The 23,944-nt window shown below is 57.6% G+C and overlaps 3 protein-coding genes across 3 annotated transcripts; all 3 read right to left on the bottom strand.

The window, feature by feature from the left end:
- Nucleotides 1-1,055: 1,055 nt before the first annotated feature.
- On the bottom strand, nucleotides 1,056-3,008 carry APOC1 (apolipoprotein C1). Its single transcript, XM_079759515.1, has 4 exons — nucleotides 2,857-3,008; nucleotides 2,657-2,737; nucleotides 2,206-2,329; nucleotides 1,056-1,260 (listed from the first exon to the last, which is right to left on the bottom strand). Exons 2-4 carry the CDS (start codon nucleotides 2,712-2,714, stop codon nucleotides 1,200-1,202), a joined length of 243 nt encoding a protein of 80 aa, XP_079615641.1. The 5' UTR covers nucleotides 2,715-2,737; nucleotides 2,857-3,008; the 3' UTR covers nucleotides 1,056-1,199.
- A 3,746-nt stretch (nucleotides 3,009-6,754) lies between these two features.
- On the bottom strand, nucleotides 6,755-9,481 carry APOE (apolipoprotein E). Its single transcript, XM_079759656.1, has 4 exons — nucleotides 9,385-9,481; nucleotides 8,588-8,646; nucleotides 7,931-8,108; nucleotides 6,755-7,587 (listed from the first exon to the last, which is right to left on the bottom strand). The coding sequence occupies exons 2-4, from the start codon at nucleotides 8,628-8,630 to the stop codon at nucleotides 6,876-6,878; spliced, it is 933 nt and encodes a 310-aa protein (XP_079615782.1). The 5' UTR covers nucleotides 8,631-8,646; nucleotides 9,385-9,481; the 3' UTR covers nucleotides 6,755-6,875.
- A 1,733-nt stretch (nucleotides 9,482-11,214) lies between these two features.
- On the bottom strand, nucleotides 11,215-22,925 carry TOMM40 (translocase of outer mitochondrial membrane 40). The gene is made up of 10 exons (XM_079759467.1): nucleotides 22,830-22,925; nucleotides 22,466-22,733; nucleotides 21,700-21,767; nucleotides 21,156-21,248; nucleotides 20,262-20,363; nucleotides 20,078-20,183; nucleotides 13,590-13,712; nucleotides 13,390-13,466; nucleotides 13,173-13,275; nucleotides 11,215-11,951 (listed from the first exon to the last, which is right to left on the bottom strand). The coding sequence occupies exons 2-10, from the start codon at nucleotides 22,725-22,727 to the stop codon at nucleotides 11,812-11,814; spliced, it is 1,074 nt and encodes a 357-aa protein (XP_079615593.1). The 5' UTR covers nucleotides 22,728-22,733; nucleotides 22,830-22,925; the 3' UTR covers nucleotides 11,215-11,811.
- Nucleotides 22,926-23,944: the final 1,019 nt, after the last annotated feature.

Below are 23,944 nucleotides of genomic sequence, written 5' to 3'. Positions count from 1 at the left end.
CCACTGGGGATCAAGCCCACAACCCCGGGCATGTGCCCTGACCAGAATTGAACCTGGGACTCTTCAGTTCGCAGGCTGACGCTCTGTCCACTGAGCCAAACCGGCTAGGGCCAGAATATACTCTTAAACCCACTGGCTAACTAACCACAGGGCAAGGCCTCATCCGGTTATTGTCTAATGAGGGACGTGGCAGGTGACTCAGGGAAGAGGAAGGTGGGCTGAGGGAGAATGTGGCCCCGGGACCCCACTGGGCTGTGACATCAGGCAAGCGACCAGCCGACTGTGTCTCACTCGGTTCCTTCCTCTGTACGACAGGGTCAGCGAGAGTCTACCTAGAGGGGCTTTGTAAAAATTTAATGCTTAGTGTTGGTTCTGTGTTTCCAGATTTAGCACGTTGGTTTCACCAAATGTTATTGAGTCGCTGCACTATGCCCTGTCCTGGGGACATGGTGGTGACCAGCAGCCTTGGCCCTGTCCTCCTGGGGCTCACAGTCCAGTGGGGGAGGCAGCCATCACCAGACTGGGCAGGGTTGGGATACAGGGGTTTGACTCAGCCAGGGGGTGAAGGAGGACTTCCTGGAGGAGGGGACACCAACCCCGAGACTTGGAGGGTGGAGATGGCGTGGGTCTCTTTCAGGGCCCGAGCCCAGGTCCGACCCTTGCTCTCTTCCAGGTCCCCGTTCATTACCCATGGAGAGTGTAATGAACACCTACTGTGTGCATGGTGAGGACCCACCCAGGTCCTTATCTTGGGCAGCCCACCAGGGAAGAGCTACATGCCCCAGGCTGGGGGTCCCGTCCCATCCAGTTCTCCACTTCCTGGCTGTGTGACCTGGCACAAGGGACTTCACCTCTTTGGACTTCAGAGTCCTCCTGGGATTCATAGGGCCCAGCTCCCAAGGTTCTTGTGCGGATTCTCTTGAGATCACAAAGTCCAAAGTCCTCAGCACAGGGAATGTGCAATACCTTTCCGTTCTGCTTCTCTTTTTCAAAGGCGCCACCCCCACCCTGTCCCGTAGCCCCTGCCCCACAGGAAAGAGCGCTCAGATTTCTCTGTAGGATTTTTATTGGTGGTGGTGGTGGGAGGGAACGTGGGGCATAATGGAGGGAGTCCTGGGCACAGGGGCCCGGGGTGCGGGAAATGCTAGAGCCCCCTCCTGGGGCGCAGCCGCAGAAGGGAGGGGCAGCCCTCCTGGTGTTCAGGAGAAGGTCTTTTTAATTGTATCCTTTACTTGGCTGAATTTGTCCGTAATCCAGGGCCTGTAGGGAGAGACGGGGGTGGGGGGGGGGGGAAGGAGGGTGGGGAGAGGGGGAGGTGTCACTGTGTCTTGCCTCTCCTGGGATGCCCAAATCCCAGATGCACCAGAGCTCCTTAAAGTCAGAACACTTTGCCTTGGCCTGGCTTTCAAGGCCTGCCATCTCTTGATTCTTGTACGTGTCCTGACCCGGGATCGAACCCCCAACCTCGGCGTACCCGGATGACGTTCCACCAGCTGAGCTACCCAACCAGGGCTAGATCTCAATTTAAAGTGTTATCTCTTCTGGAAAGACCCAGTCACCAAGTCTGCAAAAGCCCCTCCCCAGTCTTTGGTTGTTAACACACACCCGTTTATTTTCTCAATGCTCGGCTTTGTCTGCGCGAATTCTGGGAATTCACTGATTTATTGTTTGTTCCCCAACCCTCACCCTGCCCCCAGAAGGTCAGAGCTCTGTGGGCTGGGACTTTATCTCTGTGGCTATTATTCCCCACATTGGAAGAGTTCCTGGCACTTAGCAGATGCTCAATAAATGTTTGTTCATGAATAAGTGATTCTCACCAAAAGGAGCAACGCTGGTGAAACGCTGTGTTGAGCATTTACAATGTGCCAGGCGCTCTGCAAGGGCTCTAGCGGCCTTCCCCTCAGAACCACCCATTTTACAGATGAGGAAACTGAGGCTCGTGCTCACACAGGGAGTAGTGAGTCTTTGCCAGCCTATGGACCCAGATCTGTCCAACCCCCAAGCTTGGATCCTTCACCACCACCACCCAGCACCATCTCTCCGGTGTGGCTGGCTGGGAGGGTCAGGAAACCTGACCCCCAAGTCTGAGCACCCTGAGATCCAACTGTGTGACCACAGGGATTTTGTCGGTTTTTCCCTAGTCTGTTCATTGATACCCCCTCCCGCCCCCGCTCCGTCCTCCCACACCCTGGGAAGGGTCCTGACCAGGCCTTAGAAAAGTCGATCTCTTTGACTTTGTCAACGGCTGCCAGGACCTTCTCCTTCACGGTGTCCCCAAACTTCTTCAGATCTTCCGGGATGCTGGAGTCGGCCTGGGCCGGAGCTGGGCCTGCCCAGAAGAGAGGATGAGCTTCCAGGGACGGAAAAAGAGACTCTTGGATGTGATTCTTGGGGATCATGGTGTTAGGATGGGAGGGGAGGGTCCTGGGGGGACCAGATGGTGTTCAAGCTGCGGAGGATTGCCACCTGCTGAGAGGACCCCCAAGGACCCACTGGGCCGGGTGGTAGTGGGGGTGATCAGTGGGCAGTTGGGGAACCAGGGCACCGGAGGCGCCCCAAGCTCTCAAGGGTCCTCTACGCCTGGATCCCAGGCCCCTTGGCAGCTTCATGCTCCCCAATCCCAAGCCCCAGATTCTCCCATCCCACCCACTTTTACCTTCCAAAACCATCAGCAGAGCCACCGCCAAGACGGAGAGTGACAGGATGAGCCTCATGGCTGGGCCGGACCGAGGGCACTCTGGAGGGAGAGGTGGGGTGGGGTGATCAGTGGCGCCTCGCCCCTCCCCCCCAGGTTCCTCCCCCCTTTCCTTGTGCTCTTGGTGTGTGGAGGGTCCCTCTGGGGCGCCGAGCACCAACCTGATTCAGTTGCTGGACAGCAAAGGGTAGCAGGTCCCAGGCTGGCCTGGCCTTTATGGTCCGGGGCGGGGGCGGGGCAGGTTCCTCTCCCTCCCCCTGGGCCTCCCCTGGTGCCTGCCTCCCTGTGCCAAACACCTTCTCCTCGTACGTCCCGTACACCCCTGGCTGGTGGGGATGGGCGCCAGGTGGGACACAGGTAAGTCCCTCAGCCCGAAGCCTCCCGCAGCTCATTACCTTTCCCTCCAGATCCCCCCGAGTGTGGGGACCTCAGCGGGCTTCCTGCCCCTCCCCTCCTGCTTCACACAGCCTCCCAGCCTCAGGGGGTCTCTCAGTGACTGCTACTTAGTCACCCCACTCACCCCAGGACACCTCTCCCATCCCCTCCCTCTTCTCAGCCTCTTCAGCTCAAACAACTCTTGCTCCATGTCTGTGGGGTCCACCCACACCCCCTCCCTTCACACTAGCCCGGTGGCTCCCAGCCTTTCTTTGGCCATGCCCCACCTAAGCATCCCTAAAATCCTGATGCCCCCTGTGACATATACTTCTTCTTCTTTTTTTTTTTTAATGATTGACTTGTTTTGTATGTATGTATGTATGTATGTATTTATTTATATATTTTCATTGATTTCAGAGAGGAAGGAAGAGGGGAAAAAGAGATAGAAACATCCATGATGAGAGAGAATCATGGATCGGCTGCCTCCTGCAAGTCCCTCACTGGGGATCGAGCCCACAACCCAGGCATGTGCCCTTGACCGGAATCGAACCTGGGACCTTTCAGTTCGCAGGCCGACGCTCTATCCACTGAGCCAAACCGGCTGGGGCCATATACTTCTTACTATTCAAAAAGTGAGCTCCTATTCCCGTGGAGGAAGCCTAAAAGGCCATGAACTTGGTCTAAACAAGCTTCCAAAGAACATGGCATCCATGAAAGAGAAAAATGAAAGAACAAAAGGACAGTTGAAGGACTGAGGAAGAAATCACCAAGAAATTGTAAAAAAAATAATAATACTATAAAGTGATATGAAAAAATAGCAAATAAAGTTTCAAAACATAATAGAGATCTTAAATGCACAAATATGTCACAATATATACTTATATGCTGTATCTGAGGCCCCTAGAACCATACGAAATGCAAAAAGTTCACTGTTAATAACTCATTCTCAAATTGCCCCCCTAAAAAAAATCAAATTGCCCCCGTGTGGGGCGCGTGCCCCACGTTGGGAACCACTGCACTAGCCCTTCAAGCTCCCCATCTCCTTGCATCTGACATATCCCAGGCCTCCCTGGGGTCCTAACTTCACAGTCCCCAACCCAGCTCTTGGGGCGGGGTCTTTCCAGCCTGTCTAAACCACGCAGCCCCCCCCCCCCCCCCGCCAGGCTCCGGGGCCTCCATCATCCCGCCAGGCGCCACGCCCTCGCGTTGCCACCCCACCTCCAGGCCTCCAGGGGCCCTGGAAACACTCCACGGCTCTTCTTCACCCTCCCGGCCCCTCCCGGCACCAAGCCCCGCTGTCTCCCCGCCCCCACCCCCGCTCTACATCTGTCCCCCGAGGCTGGAGTCCGGTGCTTCTTCCCTTCTTCTCAGCTGCCTTTGACCGTCAGTGACCCCTGGCAGCTCAGGGGAGGGTGGCCCCGGGCCCCAGACTCTAGGTTGGCTGGCCTTGTGCCCCCACAACCACGTGTCAGCCCGGGGGTGAGGGGGATGGTTGTGAAAGGGACGCAGAGCAGAGCCGGATCCTGGCAAGATTGCAACACCCCTCTGGCCAGCTCAGCAGCTTCCCGCCTGTCAGCCCCAGCCGAGCCCTCTTCCCAGGCACCTGCTTTCCTCGTGAGCCAGCGCTCCCCAGACTCCCACCCGAATGCCTGCCCCCTCCGTGTCCGGCCCCGCGAGAGTAGAACAGCTCTGCGTCTTCAGTCGCATCCTCACCCCAACTATAGGGATATTCGGTTACAGTGGGGAAACCGAGGACCAGCCAAGAACATCCAAAGGCGCAGTGAGGGCTAAGTGTGGGGGTGCTCTTTGTCCCCCCCTTCCCAGACTCCAGGCTGTCTCTCCAGATCCCTGCTGGGGTCAGCCCCCACTCAGCCCGCCGCACCCTCTGCCAGCCTTTGTTCCCGAAGCTCCTTCCCAGCCCTTGTCCCGCCTCGTTTTTTAAAATGTTTTCATTGATTTTTATTTTTAAAATATATTTCTTTATTGATTTCAGAGAGGAAGGGAGAGGGAGAGGGAGAGATATAGAAACATCAATGATAGAAGAGAACCATTGATTGGCTGCCTCCTGCACACCCCCCACCGAGGATCGAGCCCACAACCCGGGCATGTGCCCCCGGCCGGAATCGAACCCGGGACCCCCCAGTCCGCAGGCCGACGCTCTATCCACTGAGCCAAACCAGCCAGGGCTCATTGATTTAAAAAAATATATTTTTTTTTATTGATTTCAGAGAGGAAGGGAGAGATAGAAACATCAATGAGAGAGAATCATTGATCGACTGCCTCCTGCACACCCCCTACTGGGGATTGAGCCCACAACCTGGGCATGTGCCATTGACAGGAATGGAACCCGGGACCCTTCAGTCCGCAGGCCTCTATCCACTGAGCCAAACCGGCTAGGGCTGTTTTTATTGATTTTAGAGAGGAAGGGAGAGGGATAGAGACAGAAACATATTGGCTGCCCCCCACCAGCGATGGAGCCCGCCCTGATCAGGAATCGATTCATGACCTCTCAGTTCCTGGGTCGACACTCATTGAACCACACTGGCTGGGCTGTCCCACCTCTTAGAACTGCCTGGGGCTGCAGTGAGTCGGAACCCCTCCCTGCTCAGGTGTGTTCATGCATGAGAACTCAAAATTCGTCTCTTCAGATGGGAGACTGATGTGTCCTCCCTCATTGCCATCTGGGGAAACTGAGGCTCTGAGAGGGTTTGGCCCAGCTCAGCTCCAGGCTTGGCTGGGAGGAGGCCCCCGGCCTTCGAGCTCACTGACCCTCCCCTCCTCGATCAGCCCTGGGTGAGTCGACATGCAGGCCGCCTGCAAACACAAGCTCAAGCCCTGGCCTGGCCTTTGTGGTGGAGCCCTGCTCCCCGCTCTGAGAACCGAGGGTGGGAGAGGAGAGCACCCGCGGCTCCAACTCCACCTCCAGCCCCGGCTTCCAGGGGCTGTGCAGACCCTCCCAGAGGTTCCTCTCCCTTCTCCCTCCAGCCAGGACCCAGCGACCAGGAGGGAAGGAATGAGAGTGAGGGCTGGGGACAAGAAGCACAGCTCAGAGTGAAGGGCTGTGAACCCAGAGGGAAGGAGAGGGGCAGAGGGCTCGAGTGAAACAGAATGGCGGAGAGGACAGAGCCTCAGGGAGGAAGATGGGGGGCGGGGAGAAGCTGGGCTGGGACAAGAGAAACGGAGGTGGGGAGAGAAAAGATAGAGGTGGAGGGAATCAGGAAGCCGGAAAAATGAGGCCTCTCAGTACACAGAGGCCCGGAGGGGCCTGGAGGCAGACCCAGGTAAGGCTGGATGGAGAAAGGGGAGAGACAAAGAGGGGAATAAAGATGACTTAATAGTGGCAGTGGTTCCAGGTCTTCTGAGTCCCGACAACTCTATGAAGCAGGTGTGACGAAGCTGGGCAGACACGGGCTCAGGTTGCTTCCGCCCCTGGTAGTAACTGCAGGATGTACCCCAGGGAGGGTTTGTTCCAGAACCATGTCTCAGGGACAGAATGGAGAGAGGCAGAGGAGAGAGAGGGCGGCAGAGACAGAAAGGTGAAAACCCCAGAAGGGGACAGGAGGACGCAGAGACAGAGTCAAAAGAGGAGACAAAGACAGGGACACACATTCAGAGGGGACAGGACCGTGTGGGGAAGGAGAACTGAGGCTGGGGCGGTAAGAAATCACTCAGATGCCCTGCAGCTGCTGTGAAGTTTGCTGAGCCTTTATTAAGCCAGGGCCCCCCAGGGGGGCAGTGGGGGCAGGGACAGGGCCCCTGCAGGCTGGGAGAGGGGAGTGGGGCCCACCAGGCGTGGGGCCAGCACTCATTGATTCTCGATGGGCGCCAGGGTGGGGCTGGCGCTGGTGCCCAAGGCCGACTGCACCTTCTCCACCAGCCCGGCCCACTGGCGTTGCATGTCTTGCACCAGGGGCTCGAACCAGCCCTTGAGGCGGGCCTGGAAGGCCTCGGCCTGCAGGCGCATCTGGTTGGCCTGCTCCTCCACCTTGGCCTGCAACCCCTCCATCTGGTCGCGCATGTCATCCAGGCGGTCGCGGGCCCGGGTGCCCATCAGCTCCAGCTTTCCGCGCATCCGCTGGCTCCAGGCCTCCGCCCGCTCCCGCAGTGGCTGGCTGGCGGTGATGGCCCGCATGTGGCCCTGCTCCACCAGCGGCAAGAGGTGCTCGCGGATGACGCCGACCCCGCGCTCCGCACCCTCGCGGGCCCCGACGCGGTAGAGCGCCAGGCGCTTCTGCAGGTCCTCGGCGTCGCGGAGCAGCCGTTTGCGCAGCTTGCGCAGCTGGGAGGCCAGGCGGGCCCGCAAGTCGTCGGAGTTCTGGCCCAGCATGGTCTGCACCTCGTTGCGGTACTGCGTCAGGCGGGTGCGCACGTCCTCCATGTCCGACTGCAGTCGGGCCTGCGCTGCCTGCAGCTCCTTGGACAGGCGGGCACGCGTCTCCTGGGTCATGGGGGTCAGCTGCGTCTCCAGCTCCTCCTTGTAGGCCTTCACCTCCTTCATGGTCTCCTCCATCAGCATCCTGTAGGCGGAGAGGGCGGGAGGGCGTGTGTGTGGAGAGAAAAAGGGGAAAGGTGGGGTGGGGGAGGGCAAGAAGGGGACAGAGACAGAGACAGAGAGACCCAAACGAGGGAGAGGCCAAGAGGAGGGGACAGAGACAGCCAGGAGCAGAGATGAGCAGATGGGCTAGAAGGATGTTGGGAGACAGAAGGGAACATCAGGGACAGGAAGAGATGAGGAGAATCAGAGAGAGGTCAGCCAAGCATTCAAAATGGCAAGAGGAAGCAAGAAATGAACAGACCCCCGAGGAGTTCCAGACAGGAACTGCCCGCCAGGAGGGCCAGGGGCCAGGGCGGGACACTCACGACAGCTCCTCGGAGACCTGGGTGCTGAGCAGCTCCTCCTGCACCTTGTTGGACAGCGTCTGCACCCAGCGCAGGTAATCCCAGAAGCGGCCCAGCGCCTGCTCCCACGGCTGGTTGGCCTGCCACCATTCTGGCTCCGGTGCCAGCTTCACCTCCTCCTCCACATTGGCCTGGCATCCTGCATGGAGCAAGTGCATGGCCATCAAGGTCCCCTGCCCTCTTCAAGCACACAGTAGGTGCTTCACAAATGCTCTTGTGCTTCTTTAGAGCACTGATGGGTAGGGGGGTGTGTGTGTGTGGAAGGACGGCCAGTCTGTTCCCTCACTGGACAAGCATTCACTGAGTGTCTGTGGTGTGTGCTCCGTGCGGGGTGATGGAGAGTAAAGATAATCACAGCTGACATTTATGTGGCCCTCGCTATCTGCCTGACAACAATGCATTAGAAACTGTTAGAACTCCTATTGTAAGGATGGGAACAGTGAGGCCCTGAGAGTAACACAGCTGCTCAGAGCCAGCGAGTGTCAGAAGAGGGCTCAGACGTGGGCCTCCTCTCAAGAGAGAGACCAGCAGAAGGGCCAGGGATGGAGGGGATCAGGGGGAACAGGTGAGGATGGGAGGGGGCAGGGGCAGGGAACCTGAGCAAGCACCATCCCCTACCTGCCAGGAGTGTGACCACCAACGCAGCCCACAGAACCTTCATCTTCAGTGCCGTCAGTCTGGGGGAAGGAGAAACTGTCAATCAATAGCCAGTGGGGGCTCCTCCCACTTAGAGCCCCACCCACTGGGTCTTGGACTTTAAGGCCTCACTCAACCCCAGACCTGCATCTTCCTAATCCCATCCCAAACGTTTACTATTGTCTAACTTCCTCATTGTCTTCTCCTATCTCCTCATCCCCCAGGTCGCTCCGGCCAAAATTCCATCCTCCTCTCCCAGGGTTCAAATTCCACTCACCCCTCCTCCCTGAGCTCCATGTGAGCCCAACTGGGCATTCTAAATCCAGGCTCGCATTCCTTGCTCTCCCTTCACATTCTAAGCTCCATCTTCACACCTAAGGGCCATTCTCCCACATATTAGCTAATTTAATCATTTAAAAGTCCTCCTTCAGCCAATACTCTAGCTACCCTGCCACCACCCTGAGCGGAAGTCTGAGGATGAAGGGGACACCCAGTAGGTGCTCAATAAATGGATGACAATTTGTGGGCTCTTTCGCTGGCTCATCTGGTTTTTCCACAGGTCGATGCTCCCCCCACCCCACCTTCTAGCCCTTCTGGCTGATTTGGGATGCCTCTGTGGCTCCCGCCCCCGCCTCCCCAAGGTCCAGCCCCCCACCTCCAGACTCATCCCCAGATCCTGCTTTTTCTGACTCAGACATAGGACGGTCACCCCCTCCCTCCCAGCTTGTTCCCCACAGAGGCCCTGAGCTGGTCTCTGTGCCCCCGATTCTGCTTCTCACCGACTCCTGAGCAACCGGTCCTTCTCTCCGCTCTGGCTGAGTAGGACTCAGGGATCCCAGACTCCTCCAATTATAGGGCTCCCCCTGCCCCGCCCACTCCTCCAGGGCTAGGGCGAGCTGGGCCAGCCCCTAGTCACGAGGTGGGCTGTTCTCCCCTTCACACAGCAAGGAGGGGGAAGGAGGTGGGGCTTGGAGGCTCTGGGATGCCCCCAGCCCCCAGGAGGGGAGGTGACATCTCACCCAGAAACTCAGGCGCCCTCCTCAATTCTGTGGGGCGGGGCATGGAAGGGGAAGGAGCCGGTAGCCACTGATGAATAACATTTGGGGAGGGGGCTGGGGCTTGGATTCCTGGGTCTGAGGGAGAAGAGAACTGGTGGCAGAAGTGAGATGGGAGGGTGGGGGACAGTGTGAGGCCTCTGCTGAAAGCCTAGGCTGAGAATGGAACCTGGGTCTTAGCCGACTTCCCTCTTTGGCTGTGACCTTGGGCACAGATGAGTCAATTCAAAGTCCAGCACAAGCACTGTGGATTCCAGCTGCCCAAATGTCCTGCCTCCACAGGCGTGGAGCTTTCATGCTGCCGTTAGGGCTGGAGACTCTGGAACCAAACTGCCCAGCCCGGCTCTGGGCTGCCCCTTGCCAGCTGTGTGTGACCTTGGGCAAATGACCAAGCCTGTCTGAACACCCAGTCTCTGGTCCACATAACGGGGGAAACAACTGCACTTACACCATCAGCCAGTGATGCAAGAAGCTACATACGTCCTCATGTAACCTCATCAATAGACGGTCCTTGGAACTGCGGCAAAATGTTTACAAGCTAACTTTACCAGGGGCTAGTTGGTACAAACAAGTTCAGTTCAGTTCCTACAGCATCTCATCAATATTATAAGGAAACGGCCAACACGTCGAGTACCTCTGCACTCCGGGTCTCATCCTAGACCTCACCGCTGCGATTGGCTGCGAGCTGCAGCACTCACCTCCCTACAGCTGTTACTTCACAAAGTTAGACAGATGGTGAGGCCACACAGGGAGAACTGGAACTGGATTCCATGGGGACAGGAAGGGGGCCTCCCCGGGCCCGCTTGGTCTCAGGTGTGGACAGGGATGCGTGTTGCGGCTTTCCAGGCAGTAAGTTTTCTGCTCAGCGACTTCTCCCCAAACCCGAGGTGTGTGGTGGCAGACAGGGTTTTCAGTTCCCTTACGGAGTCAGGGGTTTACCTGAGCCCTAGGCGGGCCAACTGATCTCCCCAGCATCAGATACCGGAGACACAGGTGACCCAACCCGCCCCCCTCAACCCTAAACTCATGCCCTTCTCCCGTTAATTTTGTCGTCACCATCCTTATCATGGATTAGACTTGCAAATATTTTCCCCGTCGTATGAGTTCTTTTTCTTGGTGCCCTTTAAAGCACAAGTGTTTTTACAATTTTTGAGTAAGTGCAATTTACCTTTTGTTCTTTGTCAGATAGTGATTCTGAAATGTTCCCAGCTGCCTGTATTCTTCAGGAAACCTCTGGCCTCCCTAGCAGGAAGTCCTAACATCTGCCCTTTTGGGAATCTGGAAAGCACCCCCTCCCCGCATTCCAGCTCGCAGCCTCCCACCCTCACACTGACAGCACCACTCCTGTTGCTTCACCCCCGAAGGCACAAAGTCCCCTGCAGCCTCTGGCCAGGCCAAGCGGGACCGGTGACCACAAGACCACCCCCTCCCGGATGTGATGTCCCAGGGAGGCTGTGATCCTGGCCCAGGCCCTTCCCCAAGTTGGGCTCCCGGTCGCCAGGATTGACTCCCTTTCTGCATCACCCTCCATACCCCAGCCCTGGGGCACCCCCATGTGGCCACCATAGGAAGATCAGGCCGGATGGAATGAACCGAGGGCCAGAGGTAGGAAAACCAGGCCTCCCATTTTGGGTTTTTTTCTCATGTATATTTTTTGTTTGTTTTTCTTTTTCTGTAAAATGTCCCAGTTCTTCCATAACTTATAAACATGATTTATACCGAGGAGTGGATGGGGAAGTGGGTGGGGGCAGACCTGGGACGGGGAAGCTCCTCTTCTTGCTGCCCCCTCGGGGCGGGGCCCCAAGATCTTTGGGGGTGGTGGTGGTGATGCCCCAACACCTCCCTGAGGTTGTCTGGCAGCCTCTGCCCCTGGTGCTCAGAATCTGGCGTGCCCCTCGATCCCAGAACCCCTTTTGGGCCCCAGGTCCACTGGGCACACAGCCCCCGGTGCTCCGAATCCTGAAGCGCCCGTGGTTCTAGAATTCCCCCCTCAGCTGCTGGGGTGATGGCCCCCTCCTTTCCGCTGCCCCCCCTGACCACCAAGGAGGGAGGGAAGGGAGAGGGAGGGGCGCGTAGGTCTCCCCTCTGTCGGGGGAGGAGCAGGGGGAATCTCGAGGAGGGAGGGAGTGGGAGGCAGGAGCCAGGAGGGGCTCAGCCGATGGTGAGGCCAAAGCCACACTGGAACTTGTTCTTTCGGTGATTCAGGAAGGCCCCGAGGGCCAGCGTCAGGGGCAGGGGCGGCAGCTTCTTCTCCAGCGTGGCACCCACGATCCAGTTGCTGTCCACGGAGCCTGTGGGCAGACAGCTGCGCTGAGAGCCCTGTGCCGGCCTCCCACTGTCTCGGTGGAGTCGTGCTCCAGGCCACATCAGACACCGCCAGACTGCGGGCTTCCAGGCCTGTGACCACGCTGTTCCCAGAAACCTCTTCCTGCGCCCCAAGTACTGCAGCCCTAGAAGCAACCGGCTCGTTTCCCCTCCGCTCAGGGAGCCCCCACCCCCCGCTGGGATCCCCCATTCAGTCCTGTTCACACCCAGTCCTTGCTCTTGAGGATGGATGAGTCTGTCCTTCCCGTGTGATCCCTGTGAGGACAGGCGGTCCCAGCACCCCCGGCACAACTCGGGCACAGTGGGCGCTCAGTGTCCGCTGAATGAAAGACTGAACTGGCCCAGCCAGGTGTAGCTCAGCGGTTGAGCGTCGACCCAGGAACCAAGAGGTCACTGGTTTGATTCCTGTTCAGGGCACATGCCCAGGTTGCGGGCTCGATCCCCAGTGGGGGGCGTGCAGGAGGCAGCCAATCAATGATTCTCTCTCATCATTGATGTTTCTATCTCCCTCTCCCTTCCTCTCTGAAATCAATAAAAAACATATTTATATTAAAAGACTGACTGTCCCCGGGCTCGTTCACTAGAGCCTGGCGATGTGCACCTGCTGGTGCTCCCCCATGTGGGAGGGAGGCTCACTCGCTTCACGGGGGCAGAGCTGGAACCCCAACCCAGCCTCTGCAAGAGCAAGGGCTGAGAGGCTAGAGGCGCAGAAACCCCTGGGCCTCATCTCTGCCGGCAGCAGCGGCCTTCGGGGTGTCTTCATACCCTCCACTTCAGAACCACTGAGGTCCAAGAGGAGACTTAAACCTCGACACCAGGACGAGGCAGGCAGCTGGAGGGGGGTCTGGTAGTGACTACAGCCTCCAGGAGCCTCGTTCCCACTAATGTGAAGAGTGGGGAGGCTGGATGTGCTCCAGTTGCCTTCCACTTACGGAAAAAGGAAAAAGAGGGCCGAGCGCAGAGATGGGAGAGGGGTGCTGGCTGGGGGGGGGGTGTGTGTGTGTGTGTGTGAGGAATGTAGTAGGGACAAAGCTTAGGCCCAGGCCCCACCTCAGCAAGCGTTCCCGGGTGATTGGGAGGCCCTCAAGAGTCCCGGCATGATGCCCTTCACCATCTCCTTGGCCTACACCCACTCAGAGTCGTCACCTCTCGTCTTGTTTTCCATGTGGGGAAACTGAGGCCTGTACCTTTGAAGAGGAGGTTGGCCTTGGGCAAGTCCAGCTGGTACCCGAAGGAGACACTCGTGTCTTGCATCCTTGTGCTGGCCTCAAACTCCACGCCTACCTGCAGCTGGAGGGGCCAGGGCAACAGAGTCAGCATCCCCGACTGGGCTCCCGGCACACACGCCCCGGGCAACCCAAGCCTGGAAGTGCGCCCTTGCAGCCGGTCTCTGGGCCAGCTCACCTGGTCACTGGCTTTGTGGTAGTATGTTGCGTGCATGCCCGCCTGGCCCAACGTTACTGTCGCCAACCAGTTGTTCACTGTAAGAGAGCCGTGTGGGGGTGGGGGTGGGTTACCAAGGGGACATGAGAACCCAGGACCCCTCCCTCAGACCCAGGAGTCCGAGGCCCAGCCCCACTCCTACCCTCGGGCCCCAGACTCACACGTGTACTTCCCAGCTAGAGACATGACAGTACCCTCCTCCCCAGGCCGCCGGTGGTAGACCAGCTCTCCGCCCAGTGCCAGACACGGCGTGATGCTCTGGAGGTAGTGGGCCACGAGGATTCCTGTGGGTGAGATGGCAGGTGTCACCTGGGCTTGGTGGTCAGTTTCTGCCCGGCCAGGGTGCTGGGCCAGACTCCTGCTCCAGGGGGCCCGGCAGGCAGGCCCCTGCCGGAGGCTCAGGGCCCGCCCTCAGGCCTCCCACCTGCTGTTCCATGGAGTTCACAGGGTGAGTGAGGTCAGTCTCCCAGACCCCGTGGGACCTCATTGGTCTGCACAGCCCTGTGTAGCCGGCAATCAATCGCCACCATTTACAGAAGAGGCCGAGGGAGTGAAGCCCCTCACCCACGGTCACAAAATGAGTGAGAACCACTCTGCCGCTGGGACTGGCAGGAGTGGAGGGTCAGCGAGAGCACCCCTCAGGGTGCCAATGGCACTGCAGCCCACCACTCAGCTGGACCTGCAGGCCACGGTGTCACTGCTCAGTAAAGGCGCCTAAAGGAGTGGGTGTGGGCACAGCGCAGAGCGCGCCCAGTGCTCACCAGGACTGACCCTCTGCCCCTCGGCAGCCGGGACCCTGGAGGCCCCCGGGAGTGTTTGCTAACAGATGGCTCTCCACTGCTGGGCTGCATTCCTGAAGCCACGGGCTGAGACTCATTCATGCCCGTCTTTAGAGCCCAGGGGAGCAGCCCGCACACATGTGATCTTATAGGAGGGGAAGAACTGGGGGGAGACAGAGGGAGGGACAGGGAAACAGACAAGACACCTACAGGGAAGCAGAGGGCAAAGAGGAATGGAAGTCTCTGCAGAGAAACCCACCAAGACTGAGCAGACAGGCCGTGAGGTCATGTAACCCAACAGGAAACAGGAGGACCCCGTAGGGGAAAGCAGGGACAGGACAGAGCATGCTGCTGCTTCTCAAAGAAAATCAGATGCACAGACTCGAAGTGGCCATGGGAGCGGGGCAGAAATGGGGGCGGGGGGCACGATCAGTGAGTGGGCACACCTGGGAAGGGGCTGCCAGTGGGGCTAAGGCAGTGGTCGGCAAACTGCGGCTCTGTTGACTAATAAGTTTGCCGACCACTGGGATAGGGGCTTAATCACAAGGAACAACAACAGCCTGTAATTATTGGAATCGAGAGTCTAGGTCAGTGGTCGGCAAACTCATTAGTCAACAGAGTGACAAACCGCGGCTCTCGAGCCGCAGTTTGCCGACCACTGGGCTAAGGGAAGCCAACAGTTCATGGCCAGGCCCCTGGTGGTGTCTTCTGGGGAGGCTGGGGTCATGGGTGGGCTCACTGAGCCACTGTGTGCACTTCTTCACAACAAGCAGATGATACAATCAGCCCCGAGCCGGCATTAAACCATTACCAGCACACCTCTGGCCAGAACATCCTCATTCAATCGAGGGAAATTGAGGCCCACAGAATAAAAGTGACTGTCTAGATCAGGGGTGGAGAACCTTTTTGTGCCAAGGGCCATTTGGATATTTATAACATCATTCGCAGGTCACATAAAATTATCAACTTAAAATTTAGCCTGGTACCCAGCCAGAGTTGCTCAGTGGTTGAGCATTGGCCTATAAATCAGGAGGTCACAGTTGGATTCCTGGTCAGGGCACATGCCCGATTTGGGGCCTCAATCCTGAGAGGGGGTGTGCAGGAGGCAGTCGATCAATGATTTTCTCTCATCATTGAGGTTTTTCTCTCTCCCTCTCTGAAATCAATAAAAATATATTTTAAAATAATTCGTCGGCTATATTTGGTCAAACATTGAATTAACTCACCCCTAATGCCTTGCCAGGGCCAGAGCGAATGATTCTTGGGCCTTATATGGCCCAGGGGCTGGACACCCCCCACCTGTGGCCTAGAGTCACAGAGGGGCCTAAAACTCACTGGCCTCTCAGGCCTGCCAACTGCTGGGACTGAGGGCTGTGTGACCCCTGAACCTCTCTCCAGCTATCCCTCCTCCCATCTCCTGGGCCTGCCTTGTCACTTGACCCCCAGCTCCACCCTCCTCCCTGGCCTGCCTGAGCCTCACCCTCTCCCAGCAACTCACAGAGGGATCCTGCTAAAGCGCCGACTCCACCCCGTCCTCGCCCTGCTCAGAACCTGTGCGGCTCCCGTGCCCTGATCCTGGCTCCTTACAGCACAGCTGCAAGGCCCCATGGGGCTTGGCCCCACCTTCCAAACAGCCACTTCCTCGTCCCTAACACAGCCGGCCACACGTGCATCTACGCTGCCATCATCCCCAGGGGACTCTGGCGCTCACCCCGCTCTGGTCCCCCGCTTCCACCACTCCTGCCATCATCGAGAACACAGGAGTGTATGGGAACTCAAATCCTGTGGTCTTCACTACTGGTCTCACTCCCAGTCCCCACGTGCCCCGTGGGACCTGGCTGTTTCCATGCCGCACTCCCTTCCCTGCTCCCCAAGCGCATATCCTGGGCCTCTGGCCCGCGGCCAATGTGGCCCAGGGCGCTCTTCCTCCCAGAGCTCTGCTGAGACCAGCAGCTCATCTGGACGCTATTCATTCCGCAGGGTCTACAGCAGCCATGAAGAACCCAGTGAGTCCAAATCCCGCGAGGAGAGAAAGTGGGTCAGGTTTGTGAGACCAAAGAGCAGGCCTCTGGCAAGGGGCAGAGCTGCCAACCTGGGAAAGAAGTCCCGTCTCCTGATCCACCTCCCAAACCTGCTGGGCAGGGGCAGGTTTAGGCTCCCACCCCCAGACCTTTGCCCTGCTCGGCTGGGGCCACACCAGGATTCCTTGGGGAAGTCACCTGGGGCAGGAATGGCCCAGGGAAGAACCTGAAGGGAAGGTGGTTCTCGGCCCCCGCCGGACAGGCCTTCTTTCTGCACTGCCCCCCGCGTGCAGTGCCAGCACCTTCCCTTCCCCCTCCCTCGCTCGGACAGACAAGGCCATTCAGGGGGGCGGTCTCTGTCACTCCAGGTGAGACAGCTGGCCACCTGTTCCAAGTTTTCATAGCGACCTGAGCTTTCCTGAGCAGGACTGCTCCCAACAGCAAGCCAGCCACTGTGTGATCATTTGCTTAAAGGCCAATGTCTCTCCCTCCGGCCCCGGGGCCCTGCGAGGGCAGGAGGGGTGTCTCCGCCCCTGCTGTGTCCCACACACTAGGTGCTTCGGATGACACAGAAGCTCCTGAGGAGCCGAGGCCATGGGGCGGGAACCAGGTAAGAACACGGGCCCTTGAACTAGGCCGTGATTCAGGTTCCAGCTCCTCGGAGTCCAGGCAACTTGATTTCACTCAGGCCTGTTTTCTCATCTGTGAAACGGGGGCCATAAAAACAGATACCTCAAAAAACAAAAACACAGACACTTCCGCCCGTTGTGGGGTGGCACTGAGACACACAGAGTGAGCCCTACCCACACCCCTGGCCTGGAGCTTAGCGCTCCTGCTGGATCCTTCAGTGAGAGGTGGTCACTGCTATAGTGCTCTTGTGACAAATGAGGAAACTGAGGCTCAATCCAAGCTGTCGGTGGTAAGTTACTCCTGTGCTCAGCAGTGACCTGGACCAGTAGGTCCTGTTTTTATGAGTCTGAGGGGGAGGGGGAGGGGCTGGGAGGCCAGTGTTGGGAGCACAAAAAGTGAATGCGGGGAGCATGTGTGGGGGAAGGAGGTGCTGGTACCAGAGAGAAGAGCATGGACTCTGGAGTCCGACCTGCTGCGTCCTCTGGGAATCGCTTCCCCTCTCTGGGCCTCAGTAAGATGGGGACAATGGCAGCACCTACCCCACAGGGCTGTTCAGAGGCGCCAGGAGCTATTGCCTTCCTGCTCTATTCCCAGCGCCTGGAACTGAAGGCAGGAGAAGATGCACATGGCATGCTCAGGGCTTGACCAAAGGCTGAGGAACGGATGGGACCTGCCATCACACTGCTCACGCCTTTGCTCAGTTTCCTGGGCACCGATTCTGGCCCCAGCACGGCCCCAGGCGCTGGCATACAGCAGGCAAGTCCCTGGCCTGAAAGAGCTGACATCCTAGCGTAGGAGACAGACAGGTAATAGAGAGTGAGACAATTTCAGAGGGAAGTGCCATAAAGACTACGGGACAGGGTGAGGCAATGCGACAGACATAGGTACACTCTAGTCACAGGAGGTCTGTTGGTGAGGGTGATGTGTGCCCAGAGACCTATTCAGCCACGTCAATGCCAGAGAAAAGCCCCGGCCGGTGTGGCTCGGTGGTTGAGTGTTGACCTATGAACCAGGAGGTCACGGTTCGATTCGCGGTCAGGGCACATGCCCAGGTTGTGGGCTCAATTCCCAGGAGGGGATGTGCAGGAGGCAGCCAATCAATGATTCTCTCTCATCATGGATGCTTCTCTCTCTCCCTTCCTCTCTGAAATCAGTAAAAAGTGTGTACATGTGTAAAGGCCCTGGGGTAGAAAGAACACAGCGATTCCAGGAAGTGTCAGAAAAACTCACATGACCCAACTGCAGTGGGTGTGTGAGCAGCGGGGGTGATGCCATCAGAGGTCAGAAGGGGACAGAAAATGTTTCTTCCTGCCCAAGGCCCCGCATTCCCCCCACGGACGAAGCTTCACCTAAGGGGCCTCTCATGCCCAGCTTCCCCAGCTCCTGCATGGCCTTCCCCTCCCTCCCCTTTCCAGCTGCTCGCCCTCTCCTGCCAGGGCAGCTCCTCCTCTTCCTTTGGAAGCTCAAAGGCGATGCCTCCTCCGAGAGGCTCCTTCGCCTCCGGCAGGCAGAAGGCAGGAGCGCTCCCGGGCCCTCCCAAGGCTCCCGGCGCCGCTTTCACAAAGGCCCTCAGGACTCACTGCCCCGGAGCCCACGCTCATGACCGATCAAAGGCAGGAATCACCAACTCCATCCTTCCAGCTGCTCAAGCCCAAAACTCAGGAGTCGTCTGGATCCTCTCTTCTATCTCCCAAACCCAATCCACTAGCAAACTCCGTCGGCTCCACATTTAAAGCACACCCGGACTCGAGCACGTCTCACCCCCTCCACTGCCCCTGCAGTGGGTCCCTTTCCATCTGTCCTTCACCTGTCAGCACAAGGGATCCTGTTAGAAGCCAAGTCACATCCTGTCCTTATCAAGTGCCTCCGGTGGCCCCCGCCACATCCAGAGTTAAGACCAAACTTTCACAAAGCCTTGTGTGATTTGGTCCCTGACCCCTAGCCCTCACACTCACCCTCCTTCTTCATCCATTGCAGCCACTCTCCTCTATGTTCCAGTCAAGGGTCCTGCCTCAGTGCCTTTGCACTTGCTGTTTCCTCTAGTTGAAAAGCTCCTTTCCCACATATCTACTTGGAACCCTCGCGCCTGCCCTCAGTCTTTGTTCAAATACCATCTAAGTAATGAGGCCATCTCTGAGGACTCCATCCAACCCTCCTGAGACCCGAATCTTTCTGTTCATCTCCATCACCTGACACCATTTCCGTATGTACTGCTTTACCTGGGTTTGCCTCCACTAAGATGGGAGCTCCCACAGGCAGATTTAACTCTCCTTTGTCCAGCATCTTATCCTCTGTGCCTAGAATACACATGTACATGATCAATAACTATCCACTAAATACATGTAAAGAAACCAAAGGCAGACACCCAGAGACAAAAAACAAAACAAACACACACACAAAAGCCCGGCTGGTGGTTCAATGGTTAGAACACCAGCCCTCGGATCCAAGGGTTCTATTCCCAGTCAAGGGCAGATACCTGAGTTGCAGGTTCGATCCCCGGCCTTGCTGGCAACCAATCAATGTGTCTCTCTCACATTGATGTTTCTTGTTCTCTTTCCTGTCCCCCCTCCCTAGCTCTCTCCCTCTCTAAAAATCAACGGGGAAAAATATCCTCGGTTTAACAACAAAACACACACACACACACACACACACACACACACACACACACCCCAAAACAACGGAGAAACTAGAGGTGGAGACAGAGCCCAATGGTTCCTGCCCCAGCCAACCAAACAAGGAATTTTCCTCGCCAGTCTCCACATCTCAGCTGCGTCTCCTTCCCAACTGCAAGTGGAACCTGCCGCCCTGGGAGCTGCTCTGTGCCCTCAAACAGCACTAGGGCCCCACGAGTTAATAACAGCAGCTCATTTCCTGGGGATCCATTATCACATGCCTGACCCTCTTTGAAGCATTTCACACACATAAACTTACGCGACCTACTCAATGGCCCTGTGAGGCAGCCCAATTTTACGGGCAAGACAACTGAGGCCCACAGAGGTGCCGGAAGCTGCCTACAATGCAACTAGGCCAGCGGCAGAGCTGGGCTTCGAATCTGCTTTCTCACCCACGATGCTGTGCTGCCTGATGTTTCAAAACCCCTCCTGCCTGTGCCCATCTTTCAGAGGGCAGAAAGGAGGTACAGAGAAGGGGACGGACTTGCTCGTGAAGCTGGGACTAGATTATGACCACCCACCCCACCCCCAGCCCTGCACCTCTTACCTGAACCCACCAGGACGTCTGGGTTCCCGAGGGTGACGGCTGCTGTGAAGTCAGAACCCCGGTACTCCCCATCCACCTGCCAGTTCACAAACTTGGACTGCTGGGTCTGTGGGGAAGGAGGAAGTGTGAGGGCAGCCTGGTGCTCGGGATGGCTGGGGGAGCAGGTGACTCGACTCCCACTCACCTGGATGGCCATCTTGGACCTGAGGCCGGGGCCCAGCTGGTGAATGACCTGAGCATTGAGGCTGCCACTATTGTCCATGTCGCCCACCAACACGGGGAATGCCTGTGAGGCAGAGGGTAAGGTAAGGTAAGAGGTTAAAGGTCAGAGGCCTAGCATTATGGAAGTACATAAGTGATGGGCCCAGGTGAAAAGCGCAGAATCAGAAAGCTTCAGTTTGAAGGCCCCCCTTCCAGGAAGCTCTCCCTGACTGCCTAGGCTGAACTAGGCTCCCCTCTGGGCTCCCACAGCCTTTGGGTTCCATTTCAGCCCTGCCCACCTTGGACTGTTCCTCCCCGGGAACAGACTGCCCCCCCCCCTCCACTAGACTGTGAGCCCCACAGCTCTTCCGTTCACTGCTATGTCCCTGCAGAGAGCTGGACACAGAATGGAGGTACAATGAAGGTTTGCCGACTAAGTGCATCTATTGAATGGAACCAGTTAACGAATTCAGTCTCCTAACTCCACCTGTATCCTGCCCCCGTCTCCTTCCAGGCCTCCAGTTTTGCCCCCACTCCCCTAACCTAGCCTCTGCAGGGCATCCCGAAAGACATTTCTAAAGCATAAATCTGACCATGACCTTCCCCAGTTCAAATCTTTCCATGGCTCTCCAGTGCCCCCTAGAGAAAGTCCAAATGCCTAGTTCAACATTCAAAGCCTCATGCAACACAGGATTGGGCAGAGAGCAGGGGTTCAGGATGAAGAATGAACCATATTACATGCACCTTGGAGAGACACAGTCCCCCCCAAATAGCACCCTCAGCGGCTCTGGCTTCTTACTGACAAAGCCTTCTGGTGTTTGGCTACATACTTGTTAGAAGAATGATACAATGAATGAAATGACAAGAAGAACCTCACCTCTGTGGGACTCAGCTGCTTTGTCCCCACGTACGTTACCCCGAAATGGTAGTTGGACTCCCCGATTGTGCTGAGGGCTACTGTGTGGTTCACCTGAGAGAAGAGGGAGGGCTGTGGGGATGAAGCTGTAGGCCGCCCCCCAATAATCCCAGCTGAGCCCACCTCCAGCACAGCTCCCCTCCAGCCTGGGATGGGGGATATTTGCCTGTTGGGCTTCCCTATCCAGGAGGAAAAGACAGGCGTCTCTTGGCTGGGAGCCGGGAGTAAAGACTCAGAGGTGTGGCTGGACTAGATTAAGAGATTTAGAGAAAGAATGCGCTGGGGGTGGACTACATACCTGGCATTTCACTTCTACCTGGATGGTATGGGGGAGGGGGTATCTCTGAATTCTGGGTCCCTAAACCCCCCATGGAGAAGTCAGCCTGGCACTGTCTCTGAGTCTTTTCAAGAACCAAGGAGCCCAGTCCCTTTTGGGAGGAGTAAGGGGGTTGTATGCAGAGGTGCAGGGGGTGGCTGGGTGACCTCTGGAGGCAGGAAGGCTCACCTGGAAATGGTTACTCAACCCTTTGTTGACTGTGAGCTTGACACCTTCCATCTGAATAGGAAACAGCTCTGAAGAAGAGAAATACTGTCACCCACACCCACACCCACCTCTCATCTCAGCTCTCCCATCTCCAAGGAACCACAGCGGAATGGTCCCACAAAGTATCGAACCGGTAAAATGGCAGGATGGCCTGACGGATGGCGCCAAGACCAGGGCCTTTGCCTGCGTCCAAATCCCAGTGCCACCACCCACTACACTGCGCGCCTTTAGTAAGTTACTTTATCTGTGTCAAACCTGTCATCTGCCAGATGACACTCACCACGTGGGAACATTGCAAAGACTTAACAAGTTAGCATACATTGAATGCCAGGGCAGAACTCAATAAATCTCCATCATTCCTGCTACCACGATTACTCCAAGCCAGAATCCAGAAGCTTTGGGGGTTCCATCCCCACTAGACCCTTGCTGACACTGTGACCTTGGGCCTCAGTTTCTCTGCGGATCACAGGAGGAGGCTGGCTAGGCCGATCCCTGGGGCTCCTAAGGCTTTTCTCCGCTGCTATGCCATTCCATTCCAAGGTTCCACCATTTGATCCCATCGTTCCAAGCCCCAAGTCCAACGTTCCACCACGCGATCCCAACGTCAACTCCTAACGCTGTTAAATAATTCCTAAAGTCGGTGCCAATTCCCAAGGTTGCCTCAATGTACTCCCCCTTCCCCCGAGATAGGGGCCATCACACACCCGCCAGGTCCCTCGCCCCTCACCCTTGCACTTCCGGTGGCACTCCTCGAACGTGCCGGGGTTGGGAAGGCAGCCGCAGGCCCCATCGTCCGCGGTCCCTGCAGGCGTCCCGGGGGTCCGTTCTGAACCTCGACCCGCGCCGGCCCCAGCACCCAGGCCGCCTCCGAGCGGCGGCAGCGTGAAGCCCGGAGGAGCGGGTGGAGGCGGCGGCAGACCCACGAGGGAGGGCGCGGGCGGCGGCGGTGGCCCTGCGGGCGGCGAGCTAGCGGCCAACACGTTCCCCATGGTCGCCTGCAAGGGAAAAGGTCAGAGGGCGGAGGTCAGGGCCCGTGGCCCCGGGCCCAGTCCCCAGCCAACCCCCGCCCTGCTCAGGGCCCCGGTTCTCACTGGCGGCAGCGCCTGTTCCCGGCCTGGGCTCCGCTCCCACCCCGTGCGCCACGCGCAACCGAACCCACTGCCGCCGCCGCCGCCGCCGTCGCCCCGCCCCGCCTAGCCTATTGGTTCAACACGCCCTAGGTTCCGCCCACCAGCTGCAGGGTCTGGCCCTGCTATTGGAAACATGGATGAGAACCCCACCCATTTCTTCGAAACGCCCTTTTTTATTGGCTCCCACTCGCAAGCAGGTCAAAGCACACCTGCCCGCCCTTCCCATTGACTTGTGGAATCCGTGCCTATTGGTTTGCTACGCCGCGGGTTTCGGCGCTCCATTACCATTGGTTTGTGCTGAGCACTGTGCAACGCCCACTGACTCGTCGCCTCCGCCCCTCTTCAGAAGGCACGCCTCTTTCCACTTTGCCCCGCGGAGAAGTTGCCATGATAATTGGCCGGCTTTGGCCCTCACAGCACTATGATTGGCTCCGGCAGGCACAGGTTCCCCACCCTTGTGACAGAATCAGACTGGTGCGCTCATTGGCTAACGTGCAGGGGTCGAGGGACACGGGTAAAGGTGGGTTGCGCGGCAGAGGCTGCTAGGCAGCAAGGTCAGGCCTCGCGTCCCATCAGGCAACGCGGCCGAGGGGCAGGCCCCAGTCCGGAGTCAGCGACCGAGAACCGGAAGTTCTGGACCTTCCCACTGTGCATCGGGAGAATTCTAACCGGTTCTGTGAACCTTCGCCGGCTTCTTGTTACCCACAATGCTTTCCCTGTTTAACGCGACAGTTGCCATAGACCCACCGATCTCTCGTTACCCATCATGCCTTCTGTCCCCGCTCCCCACACCCCGGACCTGCGTCACCGCGGCTTCTATCTTTGGCCCATTCATTTCTGTCCCATTACCCAGCATGCCCCCGTCCCATTCATTTCAGTTTCACTGCCTGTACTACCTTTAGCACATTTCTGTCTGTGCACTTCCGTCGTTTTTCTATCCCTTCTTAGATTAACCATCATGTTTTGGGTCTATTATCTAGCATGCCTGCGGCCCCTATTTCTCCATTTATTCACCTGTCTGCCTCTGGTTCATTCATCCAGATCTATTACCCATCATGACCTGAGCTCTTATTACA

Source organism: Cnephaeus nilssonii (assembly GCF_951640355.1).
Source record: "Cnephaeus nilssonii genome assembly, chromosome: 20".
NCBI classification, from domain to species: Eukaryota; Metazoa; Chordata; class Mammalia; order Chiroptera; family Vespertilionidae; genus Cnephaeus; species Cnephaeus nilssonii.
Note: the sequence above shows the minus strand (reverse complement) of the source record. Positions and strands in the feature narration are given on the sequence as shown.